The sequence below is a fragment of the Paramormyrops kingsleyae genome, chromosome 8 (assembly GCF_048594095.1).
Source record: "Paramormyrops kingsleyae isolate MSU_618 chromosome 8, PKINGS_0.4, whole genome shotgun sequence".
In the NCBI taxonomy this organism is placed as follows: domain Eukaryota; kingdom Metazoa; phylum Chordata; class Actinopteri; order Osteoglossiformes; family Mormyridae; genus Paramormyrops; species Paramormyrops kingsleyae.
Genome location: NC_132804.1, coordinates 33,584,217 through 33,604,599, shown reverse-complemented (window position 1 = coordinate 33,604,599; position 20,383 = coordinate 33,584,217). Strand labels below are relative to the sequence as shown.

Genomic DNA, 20,383 nt, shown 5'->3' with positions numbered 1-20,383 from the left:
TGCTGAGTGTGGGTGGGGGTTCGTATTTTTTCCCAAGGTCACATGGGTTTCTTCTGGGTAATCCTGGGTACAGTGCATGGAGATACATCCACTAAAAGGTGGTGTGTGACTCCATTGGTTAGGAGTCTATGGCCATTACTGGAAGGTTGCTGGTTCATATCCCGTGGTCAGCAAAGTGATGACACTGTCGCCGTCTTGAGAAAGGCCCAGAGCCCCAAATGCTACAGGTAGTCACACTGGTTAAAAAGTGTCGGCTAAATGCACAAATTATCTTAAAAACAAATAATATAAGCATGAAAAAGTGTGTCTTCATGACTTATAGGGCCTGAATCAAAGTAACAACATTCTTATAAAACCTTACTGTTAGCTTGTTGGAGTATTTATCCCAAAGATTCAGCTGACCTAATATGCAAAGAGACCTCCCACAACTGTATGCGCTACACAGCTAAAAGCTCAGTCTTCTCCTCCGTCATACAAGACACATCTGGCCAAAGAATACCACTCTGAATACCCAGGAAGTCAAGTGTAACTGTCAAGTCAGGCGAGGCAGGCACTGCACCAGGGAGTTCTTACGACGTCCCGGAAGATCAGTGGAGTTTGAATAGCATTAAGGTGATATGGTGGGATCACTTTGGGCCCAGAAGGATTCTAGCTGTCTTCTGTAGGATTAGCTGAAGCTGACTGAGAAGCCTTTACTGGATAACAGCCGGAGCAGTATTACAGTAATCCAAGAAAGATGTGGCAGAAGGCATATGTAGGAGTTTCAATACATGCAAGGGTCATTTTCACTTTGGATGTTTGGGTTCAAAGGGGAAACGGTTTTAAGAGTGTCACCAAGAGTGGTCAATGGAGCAGCTGAAACAGCGTAGATTTGGACATGTATACTTTTTAATCTGATGTATTTCAAGCCTGTGATACTGACCGGGTATGTGGTTGGAGGATGATTATTGCGTGAGGTGTTCTGTGGGTATCTGGGTCAGAAGGTCACTGGTTTGAATCCCATGGCTGGTGGGGTAACAGGCAGAACTGGCCCATTGGCCATAGTTTAAGTATTAACATAAATTTATAAACTAAATAATGACTTTAATTTGATATGCAGATCTTTTTGAGACTGTAGAAGAATCAGTGTTTTGTATATTTCATATTTTAGTATATCAGTACCACCTGAATTTCTAAACTACAACTAACAATACATATATTTGCACATTTTCACAATATATTTATTATAAATCTAACAAAAAAAAATCCATAGTCTTATAAAAACAAACGATTTGCAGTCTTTCTAGAAATTAGTAAATGTTTAGCTTTATCTCAAGCCAGTATTATTAGCCAGAATGCATGTAAAGTGTCTTGGTTGTGTTTCATGCTAAATTTATTAAAGGAAAAACAAGCTAATTAAGAATAAAAAGTTGGATAATTTGTAGTAGCTTCTTAGAAACATTTCATTACTCTCAAGAAAGTATTGGTATACAACATCTGATGTTTTTTGTCTTTATTTTCAGACAAAAGGACTACACAACAAGGATACCCATTCAAGTTTTTTTTTTTTTTTTGTTACATGGTTTGAACTCCATTGGGCCAGTCCCAGCTTTGTTTGAGGCCCAAAGGGAAAAGATTGATTTCAGAAATGAAAATATATTGCACATTAACCCAGCACAGTGACCTCTTCTGGCCTTGGAATGCTTTGTCATTTTCAAAAAATGCATTTTGTTAAAATAAAGTCTTAAACAGGAAGGATATGCAATGAAAACGTAAATGTCATTAACCAGAGGGGGGTGCTATTGGACTGTGGGACAAATTTGGTGAAACTATGAAACTACCATTGATCTTTACATAATTTAGACAAACAAATTATTTTTTTTGATTAAACACAAAATTAAGGAATTATATTTTCTGAAAAATAAAACTACAATACATGAATTTGATACATTTACATAAAATTCAAATTGGTGTATATCATGCAACAAACTTTCTGTGAAAAAATGCATAAAGTGACTACAGTTTTTGAGATGGGACCCAAGAAGTAGATTTGTTATTTTTAAAAATACTGATCTCCATAATAATTACAGCCATGTCTGACAAAATGATGAAAATATGCAAGAGATATATTAGACACTTTATGCTGCAACTAGCCATGTGAACGAAAATTTGAAAAGCAGTGATGAGTCCTGAATAATTAAGTGCACAAGCTCATCACTCATGCATCTGAAAGTCATTTGATGATTTGTAAAAAGTCATATCTCACAGCAGGGAACAATTTGTCTGGGATTTTCCAACTTCTTGTATTTCACAAAAATTGCATGGAACAGATGTGCTTATTACAATGGCAAATTTGCATGAAGAGATTAAGGATTGTTTTTTATATAATATAAACCAAGATGTGGAAGGGCGGAGCAAGTCATAACATTGTTTCTCACTCCACTGTCAGCTCATATGGAGCAAACACTAAGGACAGCAATTGTTCAATTTATATGGAAGCAAGGTAAAATTTAAGGTTCAAACAAAACAGCATTTAACAATTATCTGCCTTGGGAAGGTGCTTTACACAACCAATGCAAAGTTCACACTTCAGGGAAAGGGGGGGGGAAACATTTTTATAGAGCCCATGTATCTTTTGTTGCACAACAGCATTATGATGTTTAACTATTTACACACGACATGCCCAGACATACGGAACTATTGTATTTGCACCTGATCGTGATGAATCTGGGAACAGCAAGCAAGTACAAGTCACGCAATACCTTTCCCATACAATATAAACAAACAAGTAAGACTGTGTGCGCGCATTAAACCTATTTACAGCATAGAACTGGAACCATCAAAACTGCAGATTCCTACCCATGCAGTTAAATTGCAGATGCATTTTTCCCCCCAATTAGGAGTGGAGAATGAATTCCCAGATACATTAGACTGCAAAGCGTACACTACTCCACAGCAGGAAATAAACAAATAAGAGATACTCTTGAGAGAAGCACCTTATTCCCAGAGACCACTCTAATTTGTTAGCGTTAAGAAAGCAAGAGCAATTCCAAGAAACAAGAGAAACAGCACTAAAACTGAGTAGAGTTTCGACAAATGCACACGTAGGATGGATCAGCTTCCAGCAGCCCCAGTTACGGATATGCTGTGTCCAATCAGCTGCTGAGGTTACAGAAGAACCGGTTATTCCAATCCTCAATCACCGACTCCTGCCGGCACACTAAATATTAAGGCTTTGTTTTATACAAACAACTGATTTGAATTCTGAGACTTTTCTGTTTTTTGTAATTTGCTTTGCAGGTCTGAGATCCACAGAGCCTTGGCAATAAAATTTGAGGGCAGGATAATCTCACATTTTATTGCTGTGTGACCATCCCAGTGTTCAGGTGAAAATACAATAATACAATAGTTATCACTGCATGTAACAGCACCTGAAGTTTAGTAGGGCCTCTGACAGACAGAACAGATTAGGATGCAGCAGACTATTATACATGCTTACAGTATATACAAATTTGCCATCACTGGAACGTATGTAAAATGTCCACTTTTAAGAACCAAGTGTATTCAATCCTTTGGCTACGTCGACAGAATGTCAAAGTGTTAGTTATATTAATTTATTGCACTGCTGTGCGCCAAATTAATTGCATTCCATAACAAGCATGATACAGAAAAATCATATTTTTTTTTACAGGCAGTTAATATGTGAACAATAATATTACTTGTCATTTTATAATTCCACAATTTACCTGAATATATTTCATTTTAAAAAGCACTTGGTAATGTAACAAATGCTTCCTTGGGAAAACAAACTAAAAATGAGAATTGTGGCATCATAAAACAGATTTTTGTTTTTCATTCTTGGTCTGTACAGTTATTGAGGGGGACAGAATCTTTGTGGATGGAGATCAATCTGACAGATTAAACAAAATGCACTACTGTTGAGTCAAAGTGAACACTATAAAGACAACTTACGTTACTCTTAGACTGCACCATTAACTTTCAGAGGAACCGTTGGGAATCGGTGTGAGTTCGATGCTGCATCGACGTGGGGGAGGAGCGCTATCAGAGTACCGCTCCTACCAGTCAGCACTGTCCCAGGCTTCCTCGGCAGCTTTGGGCTGGTTCTTCTTCGCCTTGCTCTCACCCATGTTCTCCCAGTTGCTGTCCCATGCCTCCCAGCTGTCCCCCGTGCTGTGCTTGTTGTTGGACGGCCCTTCGGATGCCCAGTTGTCCCAGCTGTCGGAGCTCTTCTTCCCTGCTGAGGCGTCGGCGACGGTCCAGCTGTCACTGCTGCCGGAGCGCTTGGCGCTGCTGCCCCCCCCGGGGCCCTCCCAGCCATCCTGGTTGGCCCCAGTGCCGCTATGGGAGCCCTCTGGGGAGTCCATGTTCTGGTAGCTACCACCTACCGACGACCTTTGGCAGAACACCACAAAAATAACTTATAAACAAACTACGTAAGCAAATAAGGCTGGCAAACAAAACAAACCGTGCAGGCAAACAAAGCAAGCGATTCTGGTAAACAAAACCAACCGTGAAGGCAAACAAACATTCTGCATTGGTCCTATTCCATCAATTTTAACTGGATGTGGTAACTTATTTGCCTGCTGTTTCTTAATATACTAAATAAACCGCAGCACTTCACTAGCACTCAGCTTGGGAGATTTAATAAACCACTGCCTGGGTGGTTTGAAATGTTCTACTGAGTGTGGCCCAGTGGCATTTTGACATTTCTACTGACTGAGCTCCATCTCTGGGGTAAGGCCTGGCTCGCTCACTACCTGTCTGTGGGGTCCTCGGTCTTCCCACTGAAGAAAGAAGTCATGTCCTTCCAGCCCTTGGAGCCAGCCCCCTGAACCTTTTAAAGCAAAACACACAAGCTTTACATAAAGAACATGAGGGGGATTTCTTCATCAACACTATAGACATTCGCAAGTAAACCAACAAACTTTTCAACAACAGAAAATAAACTTGTATTCGTAATAACAGAACCAAACCAAACTGTGAGGTACACAGTACTCACCATTACAATTATAAAGGCAGCACAGAGGAAGAAAGACAGGAACTTCATTAAAGTTTTAATATACAAATAGACATTCAAACCCGAGCCAGCCTCCCATGAGGAGCATAGTAATAATGGGGCCAGAGAGGCCGCCCTAAATCTGTTATGCTAAGAAACGGCAGGTGTTTCAGGCTACAGGAAAAGGCCCACATCCTTGCAGAGCCCCTCTTAATTACTGAAGTAACTGTCTGTAAAGACACTGTGCTTCTCGAGCCCTGAGGTAAGCAGTGAACGTGAAGCATGGTGACCTGTAGTGCCATTCCCTCCCCCTCCCCCCCTCCCCCGCCTGGACACACGCTGGGAGGCTGGCGCTGGGCGTGAGGCACAGCACTGGGACATCGCCTACCTTTACAGCCAGCTCAGAGAAGCCGGTTGTCATGTCGTCAAGCAACTTGCCCTCCTTAACCTGGACGAGTCAATTTGCCGTTAATGCCAGGTGGAGCAAACATGTGACCCGCCATGTCATTTTACACCGGGGTACAGTGCCATGGGAAAACACTGGTTTTTTCCAGCTATTTTTATCTCTAAAATTACCATTTCAGATCCAAGAAATTCTAAATACATTTTCATAGGTTAAGAGTACACAATTTTACAATTTATAGGACAGATTCCTGTGATTCAAAATTACCATAATGATGTGTATTTGGCTCTTTCTGATTCAGTTTTCAGAGAGGACATGAATTTTTTTTAAACTGGATTTTTCTTTATACAGACAAAGCCATTTACAAAATGGCTGACTATGAAATACATTTTACACTGCTCAAATACTTTCATGCATTCTATTCACTGGACACTGACACAGGAAACAAAGACAATATTAGCTGCTAAATATAAATGCCTGTAACTAAATAATTAACTAAGCAGCATAACAATAGAAGCTGCCAGGGAACACAATAACTTGGAACTCCCAGCGTTACCTTTTCGTGGGTAGGTTTGATAACATTCTCATTTAATGTCTGGCCTAACTCTGCAGCCTAGTTGAAGTAGAAAAGAAAAACAAGACATTAAGTTGAGAGCACAGAATTCTACAAAGGGAAGATGAGGCTCATCAGTGTTACTGCATTGAAAAAGCTGTGCTTTTTGTTGACAATGAGCCAAAATGAGAAGGCAAGCTGAGGGGAATTTGTCCCAGGACGCACAGAAAAGGAAAAGCAAAGTGTTTGGCGTATGAGGAACCCAGCACAGTTTCAGACAAGATAAATATGCTTATTTCTGGAAGCCTAGACATCACAGGGAAATTCCCGTGAGTTCCAAATTAGATATAAAGCACTGACTACTCACACTGCTGTCTGAAAGCAGCAATGCACACTGAGGATACAGTCAAAACCAATTCAATATGGATATTTTCAAATCAAATTAAAGAAAATCGATTACATTTGTGCATATCTGAAAACCCAAAGGATGTTGTTTAGGGCTGCCGCTATTAGCTGATGTAGTTGATGACTAAAATTACCTTTATGGTTTCTAAAACGCTTTAATTCATTAAAACAAATGTCTTTCTTTAATATCACTACGTAATGATGGGAGTAGTTCAAATTTTCACAGAAGAAAAAGGTGGTTTTACACTGTGCAAAGTGCGACGGCATATCACAGCAGTACTAGCACTATACACAAGCACCTGGAGAGAACACACAGGTGCTACTCTAGACCCAGAAACGGCAAAACCACCGTGTCGCTATTCATGTTTATTAAATTACCATAAGTAGGGAGAGCTTTTTAATATCCTTTGTCCTTATAGCTGCTAAATACACTCAAAGCCATAAAGTTGTCTGCCTGCTACCTTAGAATAACTATTGAATTAGTGTTTTTGAAAATGTTTAGGCTAAAATCTGATCTTATTCTACGTTAATTGACAGTGCCAGTGTGCACGTTCCTGCGTAAACAAACAAATGAAAACAGACACTAAAAAGAAAATAAATTGTGAGCTGAAATAATAAAAACTTTAATCTGCAAAAAGTACCTCCACACCACCACCTTTTTACCTTGTTTAAGCACAGTATCTTCTCCTTTAAAAGATGGCTGCTGATCTTGTCCCTTCCTTCATCGCGACTTCAGTGCTTATCACTTGTCGCAAGTTGGCGTGCTCCAATAACTTAATTTATTAAGCACACGCCAAATTTATACAGATTACTAACTTTTGGACATCACAGAATGCATCTCATTAATAAAGCATATTGCTAATCTGCTTATTGAATTGCGGGTGAAAATAATGTTCATATAGTGCTCAAAAGCCGTCGTACATTATCTAAAAGCCCTGCAATAGCATAGTTTGTTGTCCTCGAAATAAAATTAAATTAATTTTCCTCCAGAAAATCAGTTTAATCGTTTAGATTAATCGAACAATCGATAAAAGTCGATAGATTAATCTGTAGAAAAATAGTTGTTAGTGGCAGCCCTAATGTAGATGTTTTTGAGCACACTGTGCTGGGTTTGGAAATTGTGGGGAAATGCTGGGGACGACGGGAGCTGGCAACAGAGCACTGATGACAGAACAGGCACTGCATGAATCTACAGTCTGCGCCCCACTGGAACATGCTGGACAGGTGCAGGTGCCACATATATCTAGCTACTGACATCAGCTGCTGAAACAACTACTACTACTACTACTACTACAGCCAGAACAGCAGCAAAGTCAGCTTACTGTGGGTGTCTGTGAGTCAAGGAGATTTGGTTTGTGTTTTGGAAACTGCTCAACTTCATTAGTTAAAGATAACAAAACGATAAAGACAACAAAACGATAAATAAAAACAGCAAAACTAATGTGCAGGATCTTCTTGGCAACTGAACTGGAGGCACACATCCAACATTAACTGAACTATTTCTGAGCAACCTGACATCACTCACAGCTCCACAAAGCATTGTTGCATTGACTGTCTTATGAGCTTGCGAAATGGACCATGCACATTACAATGGATGAATCTAAGTGAAGTGAATAACAGAAATATAAATGGGACCCATTGGAAGACCAAGCCTAACTAGAGCCCACTGACAGGATTTCCATGCATACACTAACGCGATGATTACCGGCTCTGGAGGAGGTTTATAGCCCCTTAACTATGTCCAGAAAGCAGAGAGGCAAAGGGAGCAACAGGCATTTCAAACTACAGTCTACACAGAGGTCTACAAAAGCCACCATGATTTACACCTACGTGGAAGAACTGAGACTCATAGGATAGTACATGAAACACAAGCCTTTGAAATGAACTTGGATTATCAAGAGATACCAAAAGATACCAAAAGGCATAAATGCCTTCAGCTAGGTGTATTTTACAAGTCGTAAAAATAAACGGAGTGTGTTGGGCTATAGGTGGTAGCCATATATTTTAGATAATAAACAGACTATAACCAGTAAACCTACCAGATCAGGAGTGTCAAACTCCAGTCCTGGGGGGCCAGAGCCCTGTGTAGTTTAGTTCTTTCTCTGTTCTGCCACAAATTATTCCGCTCAAGAGCTGTGTGGTAATTAGCACAAGGAGTTGCAAGGAGTTGAATCAGGTGTTTTAAATGAGGGGAAACCAAACATGTGCAGGGCTCCGGCCCCCAGGACTGCAGTTTGACACCCCTGTACTAGATACTCTCATAACACAAGCAAATGTTATCAAGAACTGAGGATGACTAAAGTATGAAAACCTTCACCAGATGTTACTTTTATGTGCCTGACATCTTTAAACATATTCAAAACAAATCATGATCATACATCGCAGCTGGGTACTGAGAATTGTTATATTGCCTGAGTACTCCAAGGTGGTGTATAGAGAGCTATTCATTTTATATCAATGTTTTTAAATCTAGATACCAGCTCTATTAACAGCTATCAAGCAAACGACAGGCTTGTTGAAAATTGATCAAAGCAGCTTAAGCATACTTAACGGTATATATCTGTTGACAGAATATGTCAGCTTATTGACTTACCTTTTGAGTTGCTTGGGTGGCAAGTTTTGTTGTCTGCACAAAAGAATACAAGAAGTTTTTTTGTAAAATCTCTTAAATCTTGGCAATGATAACAAATCAATACAGATACACACTGAACAGGGCTACATGCACTGGGAACACATTTCAGTTCATTGTGCAAGATATCAAATCCACTTTAATGAAAGCATAAACTATTCAACTGAATAACCACTGATTATAATAAAACTGCAGTAAGACTATGTCTCTCAAAATTAAACCTTATTATTGTGCTCTAGTACAGTTCTGAGTCAATGGCACCTCAAGTAAAATAACTGCATCATGAAAGCTGATTTATTAGAAGTACAAATAGGACTGCCACTAACAACTATTTCTATAAATTAATCTATCGACTATTTTATTGATTAATCGACCAGTCTAATTTTCCTCCAGAAAATCAACTTGACCGTTTAATTTATATTGACAAGAACAAACTGTATGTCATTCCAGGGCTTTAGATAACTGAGATAGGGCGTTTTGGCACTATATGCACATTATTTTCACGCACAATTCCTTAAACAGATTAGTAGTATGGCTAAACATATTAATGAGATGTGTATTGTGATGCCCAAAAGTTAGTAATCTGTATAAATTTGGCGTATCCTCATACTTCAGCAAGCGGAGCACGACACATGCAACACAAGCGAAAAGCACTTAAGTTACAGATCAGCAGCCATCTTTTAAAGGAGGAGATACTGTGGTTAAACAAGGTAAAAGATGGTAGTGGTGTAGCAGTACTTTTTGCAGATTAAAGTTCAACATTTTTTTGTAAACATGGTTTTCATTTTTATTTCAGTTCACAAATTATTTTCTTTTATTTAGTGTCCGTTTTCATTTCAGTTTTAGTTTACGATTACAACACCGTCACAAGTCCAACGTGCACAAACTTAGACACTGGCACTATCAGTCAACGTAGATAAACATTTAATAAACATAAATAGACAGCACTTAGGGTGGTTTTGCCTACTCCAGTGGTTTGCCTAGCCCATCATCCAGACGAGCACTTGTGTTTTCTCTTCAGGTGCTCGTGCATAGCACTAGTGTTGCTATGGTATGCCATTGCACTTTGCACAGTGTAAAACCATCTTTTTGTTTTGCAATACTTTGAAGTACTCCCATAAAAAGGCCAATAGGATGTTGGGGTATATCTCCAGGTGTGTGGAGTTTAAGTCAAGGGAGGTAATGCTAAGATTATACAATTCCTTGGTGAGACCTCACCTAGAATATTGTGTGCAGGTTTGGTCACCATATCTTAAAAAGCACATAGCGGCGTTAGAAAAGGTGCAGCGTAGGGCCACAAGAATGATTCCTGGTCTTAGAGGAATGTCATACGAGGAAAGGTTATTTGAGCTAAATCTGTTCAGCCTCAAGCAAAGGAGACTGAGGGTGGACATGATCCAGGTCTATAAGATTCTAACAGGTTTGGATGCTGTTCAACCGAATAGTTACTTCAGCATTAGTTCAAATACAAGAACTCGTGGCCATAGGTGGAAATTAGCAGGAGAACATTTCAAACTGGATTTAAGGAAGCACTTCTTTACACAGCGTGTAGTCAGAGTATGGAAGTCTTCCTGATAACGTAGTGCAAGCTGAATCCTTGGGTTCCTTTAAATCAGAGCTAGATAAGATTTTAACAACTCTGAGCTATTAGTTAAGTTCTCGCCAAGCGAGCTCGATGGGCCGAATGGCCTCCTCTCGTTTGTATAGTTCTTATGTTCATAATTATGCAGTGATATTAAAGGAAAACATTTGTTATAATGGATTAAAACATTTAAGAAATCATAAAGGTAATTTTATTAAAATAATAAAAAAAGAAGTGTCCACTAATCGCAGCAGCGATAAGTATGAAATAGAGCAGATGTTAGCATGAAGCTCATCAGGATACTCTCATGACCCTTAAGGACCATCCCTATGATAACATACTGTGTTTAGAACCAAAGACAGTGAGAGCGACGATAAAAAGGTTTTATAATATTTTGGGTAAAGCACTGCTGTTACAGCCCATGGTGCTAAAAATAATATCTTCACGGAATCATGAGCCATTGCTCTGAATGAGAATTATTTGCTTGCTACAAAAAAAGTTTCTAATTAAAGTACAACACATTACATCATGTTTTATGCATATCAAATTTTCTTTTGTTTTAAAATACCAGCAAATTGAAAACTTATTCAGACCTGACATCATACAGACGTCTAATGACACTAATATGTCTTAAGAGCATGCAGCCCTGTCCAGAAACAGGGATATTACACTCAGAGTACTCACATTATCTTTAGCTACAGATGCAAATTTGGTAGCTCCAGTTGCAAAACTGCTCCAACCCTGAAAATTAAATAAAAAATTACATTTTCATACTACAAAAGACCAACGGGTAATTTACCATAAATAATATGTCAAACTGCGTAGCAGTTTAGCTAAGTCCTTAGCATAACAGGAAGAGTGATTTTGTTGATGTAAAGAAACTGTGCATAACATGGTATTCTACTCCAGCACAGCATATTCCAGCAGGGTTTCCAATAGTAGCCACGTCTAAGCACTCTGCCAGTACAGAAAGTCATACCGAGTAAATAGAGGACATCGCATTGTTCAAGAAGTCATCCTCCTTCTTCTGAGGAGTGACTGTGTTGCCGAAGCCCACGTAGCGATTGTCTTGACCACTGTATCCGCCACCACTGTAAACAAAGTACAAAAATATCAGTCTCCATTTGCTATTAAAAAATTAAACAATTGCGCCCATTTGTGCTGGTCAGTGTCCTTCATAGATCATGTTTATTTACAAAAAGAAAAATAGTTCTCTAAAAAAAGTGTGAAGACAAAACTGACCTCTGGTAGGAGTTGACATCATCACTTAGCCAGTCTTCAAAAGCCTTTTCTGAAGAGAGTCCTGAGCTTTTCGCTGGACCGGCTGAACTGCTGTGAATCGAGTTTCAGGTATTGTTATTTAATGCGTGTCTCCATGTCTCGCTCTGGCCCCAATCTGCTTTTGCGGTTGGCTGAACTAGCCGGTATGAGGAGGTATGTGTTGTGCTCACTGACGCTGGGGCAGACCTTCTCCTGTTCTTACCGGTGTGAGGAGGAGAGACCAGCCTTGGCTTGTGGGGGTGTCCAGTCTTTGGCAGAGGATGTATCAATGCTCCACTCCTTCCCCTCAGCTAATGTTGCTACCTGCACAATCACGGTTACATTTTTTTTAATTTAGCAACCTAGACAGTAAATTTGACATTTTACAACAAACCATACAACAATTATCTGGGCATGTAGTACAGCAGATTAAGTGCCACATTAAAGAACAACAGCAGGCCTGTTTTAGCACTTGTCCTTGATACCACTTGGTCAGAGTCTAGCTGCTTAGCCACCATGCTAACTCAAACCACCAATCACTACTCAAAGAAATGGCAGTGAGTCTGGTGTGCTCACCTTGTCTCTAAAAAGCGCAGCTGCCCTGCTATTGTATTTCTCCTGCAGAGTCCAACAGGGGTCATAATCCTCTTGTATCTCCAGGAAGAGGCGAAACTTGCCATTTCCGCCTGCTTTCATCTTCTCCAGCTCAATATCCTTCCATTTGTCCATGGTGACGGATCTCACAAAGCTAAAGGATTGACACTGGGCCATTATGGCTCTGCACGACAACCTGATTTGCTAAGACACCCACCCACAATGCGGGAAATGTCCAAGTCTCAAAAAGACAAGAAATATTCCAGCACCACTTCTTATTGGCTTCCACTAAATGAAACGTAGGCTGCTGATTAATAGACACCTTACACCCACAATAAAACACCATATAATACAACTGCATAATCCAAATTAATCCACATTAAAAAGACTCACCTAAGGTGCACCCCCAAGCCTCGGTGTTTGCCAGAGCACTCCAGGCAAATCCATATTCCATAGGTGACACTCACCCATTGGGGGTTAAATGCCCCACACTCAAAACATGTCTGAGAAAACAAGAAACAGCAGAAGGATGAGCTACCTTTCCCAAACAGATACGTATTTGCACTTGTTGATGTTACGTATTGAGTCCCAGAAAAAAAAACACAGATAAGATATTAATTTTACTTGTAATGTATCATATACAATTATGTTAATTAACTTGCACAGTAAAAGCTTAACATAAAATTTAACTACATGACTGGAGTTAAACACGCATAGAGTATAGCTTACATGCAGTTCAGAGAATTTTAATTTCGCAATTAGAGTGTCTACGGACAGTCTGAAGTTTCAGTGAATATACTTGAACTTACGTTGTTTTCATCCTGAGTTCTCACTTCTTTTAAAACCCTCCTGGTCCGAGGACTCGCCATTGTAACTGAAATATCGGAATAGTAAAAGTTTTTTGTAATACTAGTCCAACTGACTCCATTGTATGAATTTACATATGTACATGAAGTTATGTGATCTAATAATATATTTATTTTTAATATAGTCATCCAAAAGTAACACAGATAGCCCAAGTTAAACAATGAATATCCCTCAATAAACCAGCAAATAGATGTGCCTCTCTCTCCCTTACCCCCCAGAACACCTAGCTCACATCACCAGCGTATAAACGACATACATGACAAGTCAGCCAGCACCCTTTCTATGGCTGTCTGGTCATGGTAATACATTAATATATTAAGTTAACAGGAATAAATAGAAGTACACTGAGGTGTCATTCAAAGGTGCTGTGAAACCCAGCAGCGTTAGCCGACCAGCTAGTACGCATATCACCAACAACGTCAGCGACAAAACATGGCATTCAACAACCTAACCATCTACCAAACCTGCTACATTGTATTACTCTAAAGAGCTACTAATAACCAACTAGCATTTGACTTCGTCTATCTGAAGGAGCCGGTTAGCCATGGTGATGTAGCCGGCGAGGAGGCGAACCTTACCTTTCTAAACTGGAAACGAACCGGTAATTTTTTAGCCTCCTAGCCGAGCGTAAGACGACAAAAACTGGGCTGTTGATATAAGCTTAACCTAAACCGTGTATTAGACAACCCACTTTAAATATCATTATAATGGTGACTTTACCCTCGGTATACGTTCACAGTAAGCCAGCCGCCTGTATTTGCCGAGTGCCTACGTTGCAGAGCGGCGATGCGATGCATGCTGGGAAGGCGGCGGGCGCTGCGTCTGACGTCATCCCCCGGAATGACTGGCAGGAGGAACCGGGAAAGAGCGGGGTTGGTCTGAAACTGTGAGCAGAAACTGGCTGGCATCTGGGAAAGGAAGCACTCCTTTGCGTGGGTGACAGAAGTGAAAGTTAACTAGAGTAGTTCACAATGTCAACTGAAACGGAAATCTGTAAGTATCAGCTGAAGGAGAAACTCAACGATGTGATGTATGGCCCTGGCCTCCATCCAGGCTCTCCCGTGAGGCTGTGCTTTCTGAGAGATTCCACGCGACCCTGCATTGAATAACCGGTTAAAAGAAAATGGATGGGTGACATAAATGTGTGGTTGTATGCTTGCAAAACTCTACAATGCGCAGATCCCTGTTGATTCCTTGGGTGGAGTTTTTTTTAGAAGTGTAGCGATTATTGTTTACGAACTTTTTTCTTTATGTCAGTTAATCACTGAATTGGTCTCTTTTGTTTATATCTAGTTAACCGCAATTGAGGAGGGACATGTAGTATGATGTACCTGCGCACTAATAAGAAATATTTACAACACGAGGGAAATCTGGCTGTGTAGCACATCTGAATCTTGGAAAAAAAATCTATTTTATATTTTTATTGCTTTTACTTCCATTAGTTGGATGTTTTATTTACATTTTGTTGACATTATTGGCTCTTGTTTGCTCAGGACTGTACGGGTATATTTCCCTATATACAGTAACAAACAATCAGTATTTAAAAGAACATCCGTCAGTCTTCCATATCTTTTATCCCAGAAAGCACAAAGCAAGTGTTCAAAATGATGCTTCACTTTAATTAAAAAAAATATATAAATCTGTTCTTTGAAACATTTTTAAAACTATATTTTAATCTGGCTGTTTAAATTTTATGTTTCTGGACTAGTAATCATTGCGCTGTGTGTTGTTAATTCAAACTTCAGTAACATTAGGAACTGATAATCCATATAAGGCCATGGTAATCTGGAGATTTTTTTTCCATTGTCCTGTGGTGAGTTTGTTTGAAATAAATTAATCGGTATATGCAGAGGAAACATCAAATCGAACATAACCAGATCAAACGTCAACCACAAAGCTGCAAAGATTTGATTTGATGTCCATATAATTGTGAGGTAACCCTGCTAAATGGCCGATGAACTATGAACTACTGTGAACTACTGAAGTGTGAAAATATCCGAGATGTAATTTCCCCCATGTACACAAGAGAGCAGGATATTGCAGAGTAAATTAAACAAAGTTTTTTTTTTTGTGCAGTCATCTAAGTAAGGCACACGATCTGAGGTTGCTGGCTGTGTGTCAGCTTCTGAGACATTATCCCTAATACAATCAGAGTGCACTGCTGTTTTCAGTTCATTTATACCCTAGTTTTTGGTCTGGAGTTCTGAAACTTAGGTCTGTTTTTTTTTCTGGGACTCAATACGTAACATCAACAAGTGCAAATTTCTTTTAAATGCGCTGGCTCATCAAAACTTTATTGTGGGCAATTATATGAGTTTGTACTTTGGCTTTTTTTGCATAGGATTCTGGAAGTCTCTCTCCGTGGGTGACCTTGTTTTTAGCCAATGCCTGAGGCAGGTCTTATCTGGGAGGAGACGATATAAGGGAAGAGTGTGTGCAGTAATGCCATTCACTGCTTTGTGATAGCTCTTAGTAAGATGAAGAAATCCACAAGTTTGAAAATACGCCTCCCTGCCCTCGTGCTTGTCTCCGAGATTGTGTTTATTGCTCTCTATGCTGGCTTTGTTACATATGACACTGATGCTAACGCAAAGCTGCAGGACAACATGACAAATCCAATGGAAAATGACCTCTATAAGGATTACCCTGTCTTTGTTGACGTTCAGGTGATGATATTCATCGGCTTTGGCTGCCTTCTCGCCTTTTTGCATCGCTACGGCTTCGGTGGCTTGGTTTTTAACTTCCTCACGGCCACCTTTGCCATCCAGTGGGCGATTCTTGTGCAGGGTTACTTTCAGTTCTACTCTGGCGGCAAGATTCATCTAGGGGTAGTAAACCTCCTCAGTGCTGAGTTTGCCTGTGCAGTGGTGCTGATCAGCTATGGTGCTGTGCTGGGAAAGACCAGTCCTGTGCAGCTCCTGGTTATGGCTTTGCTGGAGGTCCTAATTTTTTCCATCACTGAGTGGGCTGTCCTTAACTACCTAAGAATCAACGATGCAGGTGGGTCCATTCTTATTCACATCTTTGCTTGTTATTTTGGGCTGGGAGTCACATTTGTTCTGTATCGGCCAAGCCTCAACAACGGCCACGCAAATGACGCCACCAGCTACCAGTCGGACATTCTTTCAGTGATGGGGACCCTGTTTCTCTGGGTTTTCTGGCCGTCCTTTAACTCTGCTGTGACTTTCAAGGGAGATGACCAGCACCGGGCCATTCTCCACACGTTCATTGGCCTTAGTGCCTCCACCCTCACTGCTTTCGCACTCTCCGCCCTGCTAAGCCAACGGGGCAAGCTCACCATGGCTGATATCCAGAACGTCACCCTGGCGGGGGGAGTGACAGTGGGGGCGTCCGTTGACATGATGATCTCACCGGTGGCTGCATACATTCTTGGTGCGGTTGGGTGCATCGCCTGCTTCTTGGGCTACAAATACCTCACTCCATTCCTAGCTCAGCACTGTAGGATCCAAGACCAATGCGGCATCCACAACTTGCACGGCCTGACTGGAATCATCTCCTGCCTGGGTGGAATTTGGGGCATCATGATGGCAAACGAAGACACTTATGGGCCAAGCCTGTATCAGACCTTTGCCCATAGAGCACCCATGGAAGGGGACCCCAGGCTTCATGAACTGCAGCAGCTCATACCAGGCCTCCAGCCGGGTTTGGGCCGCACCGCCTCAGAGCAGGCCCTCTTCCAGGTGGCTGCTATGTTCTCCACCATAGGGGTGGCTGCAGTGGGCGGCATCGCGACAGGATTCGTCTTGAAGCTTCCTTTCCTAGCCTCGCCTTCTGACGAGTGCTGCTTTAGTGATAAGCCGTATTTCCAAGTGCCCTCTGACCATGAGAGTGTAGCAGTTCCCAAGCTCCCCGAAGTTCCAGAAGACACAAAGGTATAAGTTTGTCAAACATCTGGCTCAACAGATGCCATTGTACTGTAGCAAAATTATTTTATTATTGTCATGTGGGAACAAATCTTGATTTCCAAGCATGCTGAGATCCCCTTACTGTTTTACCATTTTTTTTTTTGCAATTGAACCAGTCAGAGTTACCAGTTAAGCAGTTGTTAGGTATCTTTTAAAATGCCAGTTTTTGAGTAACCATGCACTAGTTTGACTCTAGTTTAAAATAGTTTTAGTAGTACATTTTTTTTAGCGGTTTATTTTTGGTATAGGCTAGTCTTCTCATAGTATTTTGAATACCATTTTGCACAATTATTATTTTTCCAAAAACATTGGAACGAGATGACTGATTTCTTCATTTTTTGTAAAAATTTAGTGGAGGTATCTGATTTAGAAATGTTTTTGGTCTGCATTGTAATCTGTTGTTCATTATTATAAAGTGATACAAATATGGATGTGTTCAAGAATTTTTTGATGATGGTGATGCTAATTGTTGGGTGCCGAACAAAATAAATACCCTTTTATAAATAACTTTTCAACTTTTTTGTCAACAAAAAACATGTATATGCCTGTAGCCCAGCAGAAGGTACAACGGAGAAGGAAAAAAGTGCAGGAGGCAGCAATCATGTAATCAATCAGATTGAATTTATTAACACACATTTTATCGACACCAACATAGTTTGCTAATGCAGCAAAAACAGAAAATAATCCCACACACACTGTTTGAAAGAAGCTTAGAACAACGTGAATTCAGGAAGAGCTAAGTGTTAAGACCTGGCTCCAAGGTAAATCGATCAGTTTGTCTATCTGGTTCAAAATAGGTGTGATGGCCTTCTTGGAAAATATGGCAGCAGTGGTGGACAGGTTGGGCAGAAGAGAGGCCGGCTTTGTCCTCCTGCTCTGTGGCTGCCTTCCCAGGACCTCGTGAGGGCCGCTCTGTTTGCAAAGCCAGAGAAGGAATGCGCCGGAGAATGACAGTCCGAGCTGCTGCCCTCTTTCTGCGGGTGTTGGTGATTGTTTTCTTTGCAGACGAACCCTTAGCTCAACAATGAAGTATTATGTGTCCCGTGTGACTGACAGGCCGTGCATCTGATGAGTTAGATCACTGTGCTTCTTGTTTTGTGCTACATTTGTTTCAGGTTACTTCAGCTTTGGCTGTTTTTGCTGGAAGCGCCCGGTGGCTTACTGAGGTGTGGGAAACGGCTGTCTTCCCTGCTTAGGGAAATATTCGGTCATGCCTTTTGGATTACGAAGCTCCTCCCAGACCTTTGGCATGCTGGTGTACAGAGTTGTGCAGAGGGCTGACTTTCATCTGTTTCTATGGTTTCCTTTGGGGACAAAATCAGCTGCTTCCCTTGGTTCAGTAATCAACAATTTGGGGCATGTTCAGCAGGACACTCCAGGCTAACCTGAAACAAGAAATGCCATCTGTGCCAGCAGCTTGGTTGCTGGGACTGGGCCCAGGGACATGCAGGGGTGGTGGAGGGGGGGGTTGGGGGACTGGGGGTGCCTGAGCAGCTGCCCATTTTGCATGGACGATTGAACGTGTCTCCATTCTGAGTACCTTTTTTCAAATTTTACTGAAGCGGAACCCCAGGATTGGCATATCTAATCAAAATCTAGCTTACAGACGGTCACGCTAATTGTTATGTATGGCGACCGCCAACCCTCTCCAATCTACCTGCACCTGGAAAAGCCCTGATGGAGACCCAACACAAGCACACCATAGTCCATCAATACAGGTATGATGAAGAAGATCTGATTCCCCTTTTCCTTTGATGTACAAATGAAAGCACACCTCATGTATGTGACTATAAACTCACATGCTCTTTTTGGCTGGTTTTCAGGCTGAAAATATTTATAAAATATACTTGACGTTTTAATCATTCTACATTAATTGACATCATCCAAATTTGGCTGAAGAGATCACCACCCATCCATCCACCTGGTGAGGGTCACATGGGGCTGGGGTTCCCCCCGGATGGGGTATCAGTGCGAGGCACCATACCACCCAATTTGCAATCACTAATGATTCTTTAGATTGGTGACACAGATGGATGAGCTCAGGTTGAGATGTGTCACTTAATTGGGCTTGGTTTGTTTGCAAGTTCACTCTTTTCATTATGAATTTGCAATGCCTGTTACAGTGGGAGAGTTACCCTGTGTCTGTCTAGTGATGATTCTCTTGATAGTACGATTTAGGGGAATGATAGGTGCATATTCTAACAAAGCAATAATGATTGCTTATCCTGTATCACTGCAAATGTGTTATGAAGGTAATTGTGCAATTGCACAGATTGGAAAATGCTGTTTGTGCACTCAGTAACATTTCTTTGATGACATTATCTATGAAGAGTACAGAGGGTATGATGCTGAGGTTATTGACCTCTGCAGATCATTAAAAACAATCATTGCTTTGTGTATAGAATCCTTTCTTAGTTCCTTGCTAGATGATGTTAGCCATGTTTGCTTATATTGCTAGCAGTTTTCCTCTTCACCTTCTGATAGAAATAAATTCAGGCTAAGTAACCCAATCTTCCAAAATAAATTATCCCTTTACTTTAACTCTGCATTGGCATTGTGAGACGTCAGAAAATTAGAAAACCAATTAAACTGTTATGAATGGTTTTGAATAACGCCACCTGGTGTTGGTCAGAACAGTAGGTCATGTATTGGGTGAACAGAGCAATTTCTCCTAGAAGCAACAGCATTTCATCAGTGACTTCAGCTGACTGTGCTGTGAAATAACACCAGTATTATGTAACCTGGGGAAAGAGCAAAACAGTAGAACAATAAGGGGACACAGCAGAAATATTGTGTTCTTTACATGCTTGAACATCCTTGTGTGCTGCTACACTGTGGAGAATATCTGGAAACTGAGTAGCTGACACAGTCACAACACCGGAATGGATGTGACCTGCAACAAAAACACACTAATAAGGAAGTGAAGGCAGTGAAGCTGCAGCTTTACTTACATCCTGAAGTATTTAGTGAAATACAGAGGATGTACTCTGGATCTACACACCATCAATTCCATATGAACTCTAGAATAGAAATATTGAAAGTAATGTTATTTTATACTTTTTCTTAGAGTAGATATAATATACACCCTTTATCACACCTTGATGTAAAATAATGTGCTTAATTATAGGAATGTTCCATGAAATTTAAAATAGTTATTAATTATTTCAA

General features: G+C 40.7%; 2 protein-coding genes across 6 annotated transcripts; one reads left to right on the top strand and one right to left on the bottom strand.

Annotated features, from left to right (window-relative positions):
* Window positions 1-1,477: 1,477 nt before the first annotated feature.
* Window positions 1,478-14,114, bottom strand: arfgap1 (ADP-ribosylation factor GTPase activating protein 1). Of its 5 annotated transcripts, none has more exons than XM_023845425.2 (14): window positions 14,010-14,114; window positions 13,232-13,296; window positions 12,816-12,925; window positions 12,405-12,576; window positions 12,052-12,152; window positions 11,811-11,900; window positions 11,548-11,659; window positions 11,253-11,309; window positions 8,951-8,983; window positions 8,063-8,092; window positions 5,956-6,012; window positions 5,385-5,444; window positions 4,758-4,834; window positions 1,478-4,392 (listed from the first exon to the last, which is right to left on the bottom strand). In XM_023845425.2, the coding sequence occupies exons 2-14, from the start codon at window positions 13,289-13,291 to the stop codon at window positions 4,056-4,058; spliced, it is 1,296 nt and encodes a 431-aa protein (XP_023701193.1). In that variant the 5' UTR covers window positions 13,292-13,296; window positions 14,010-14,114; the 3' UTR covers window positions 1,478-4,055. The 5 variants fall into 5 exon arrangements, with proteins under 5 accessions (XP_023701193.1, XP_023701192.1, XP_023701195.1 ...); XM_023845424.2 differs by having other exon boundaries at window positions 13,868-14,108; XM_023845427.2 differs by lacking the exon at window positions 5,385-5,444 and having other exon boundaries at window positions 4,758-4,828; window positions 13,868-14,108.
* A 10-nt stretch (window positions 14,115-14,124) lies between these two features.
* On the top strand, window positions 14,125-17,722 carry rh50 (Rh50-like protein). The gene has a single exon (XM_072715705.1). It carries the CDS (start codon window positions 15,767-15,769, stop codon window positions 17,186-17,188), a length of 1,422 nt encoding a protein of 473 aa, XP_072571806.1. The 5' UTR covers window positions 14,125-15,766; the 3' UTR covers window positions 17,189-17,722.
* The last annotated feature ends 2,661 nt before the right edge of the window (window positions 17,723-20,383 follow it).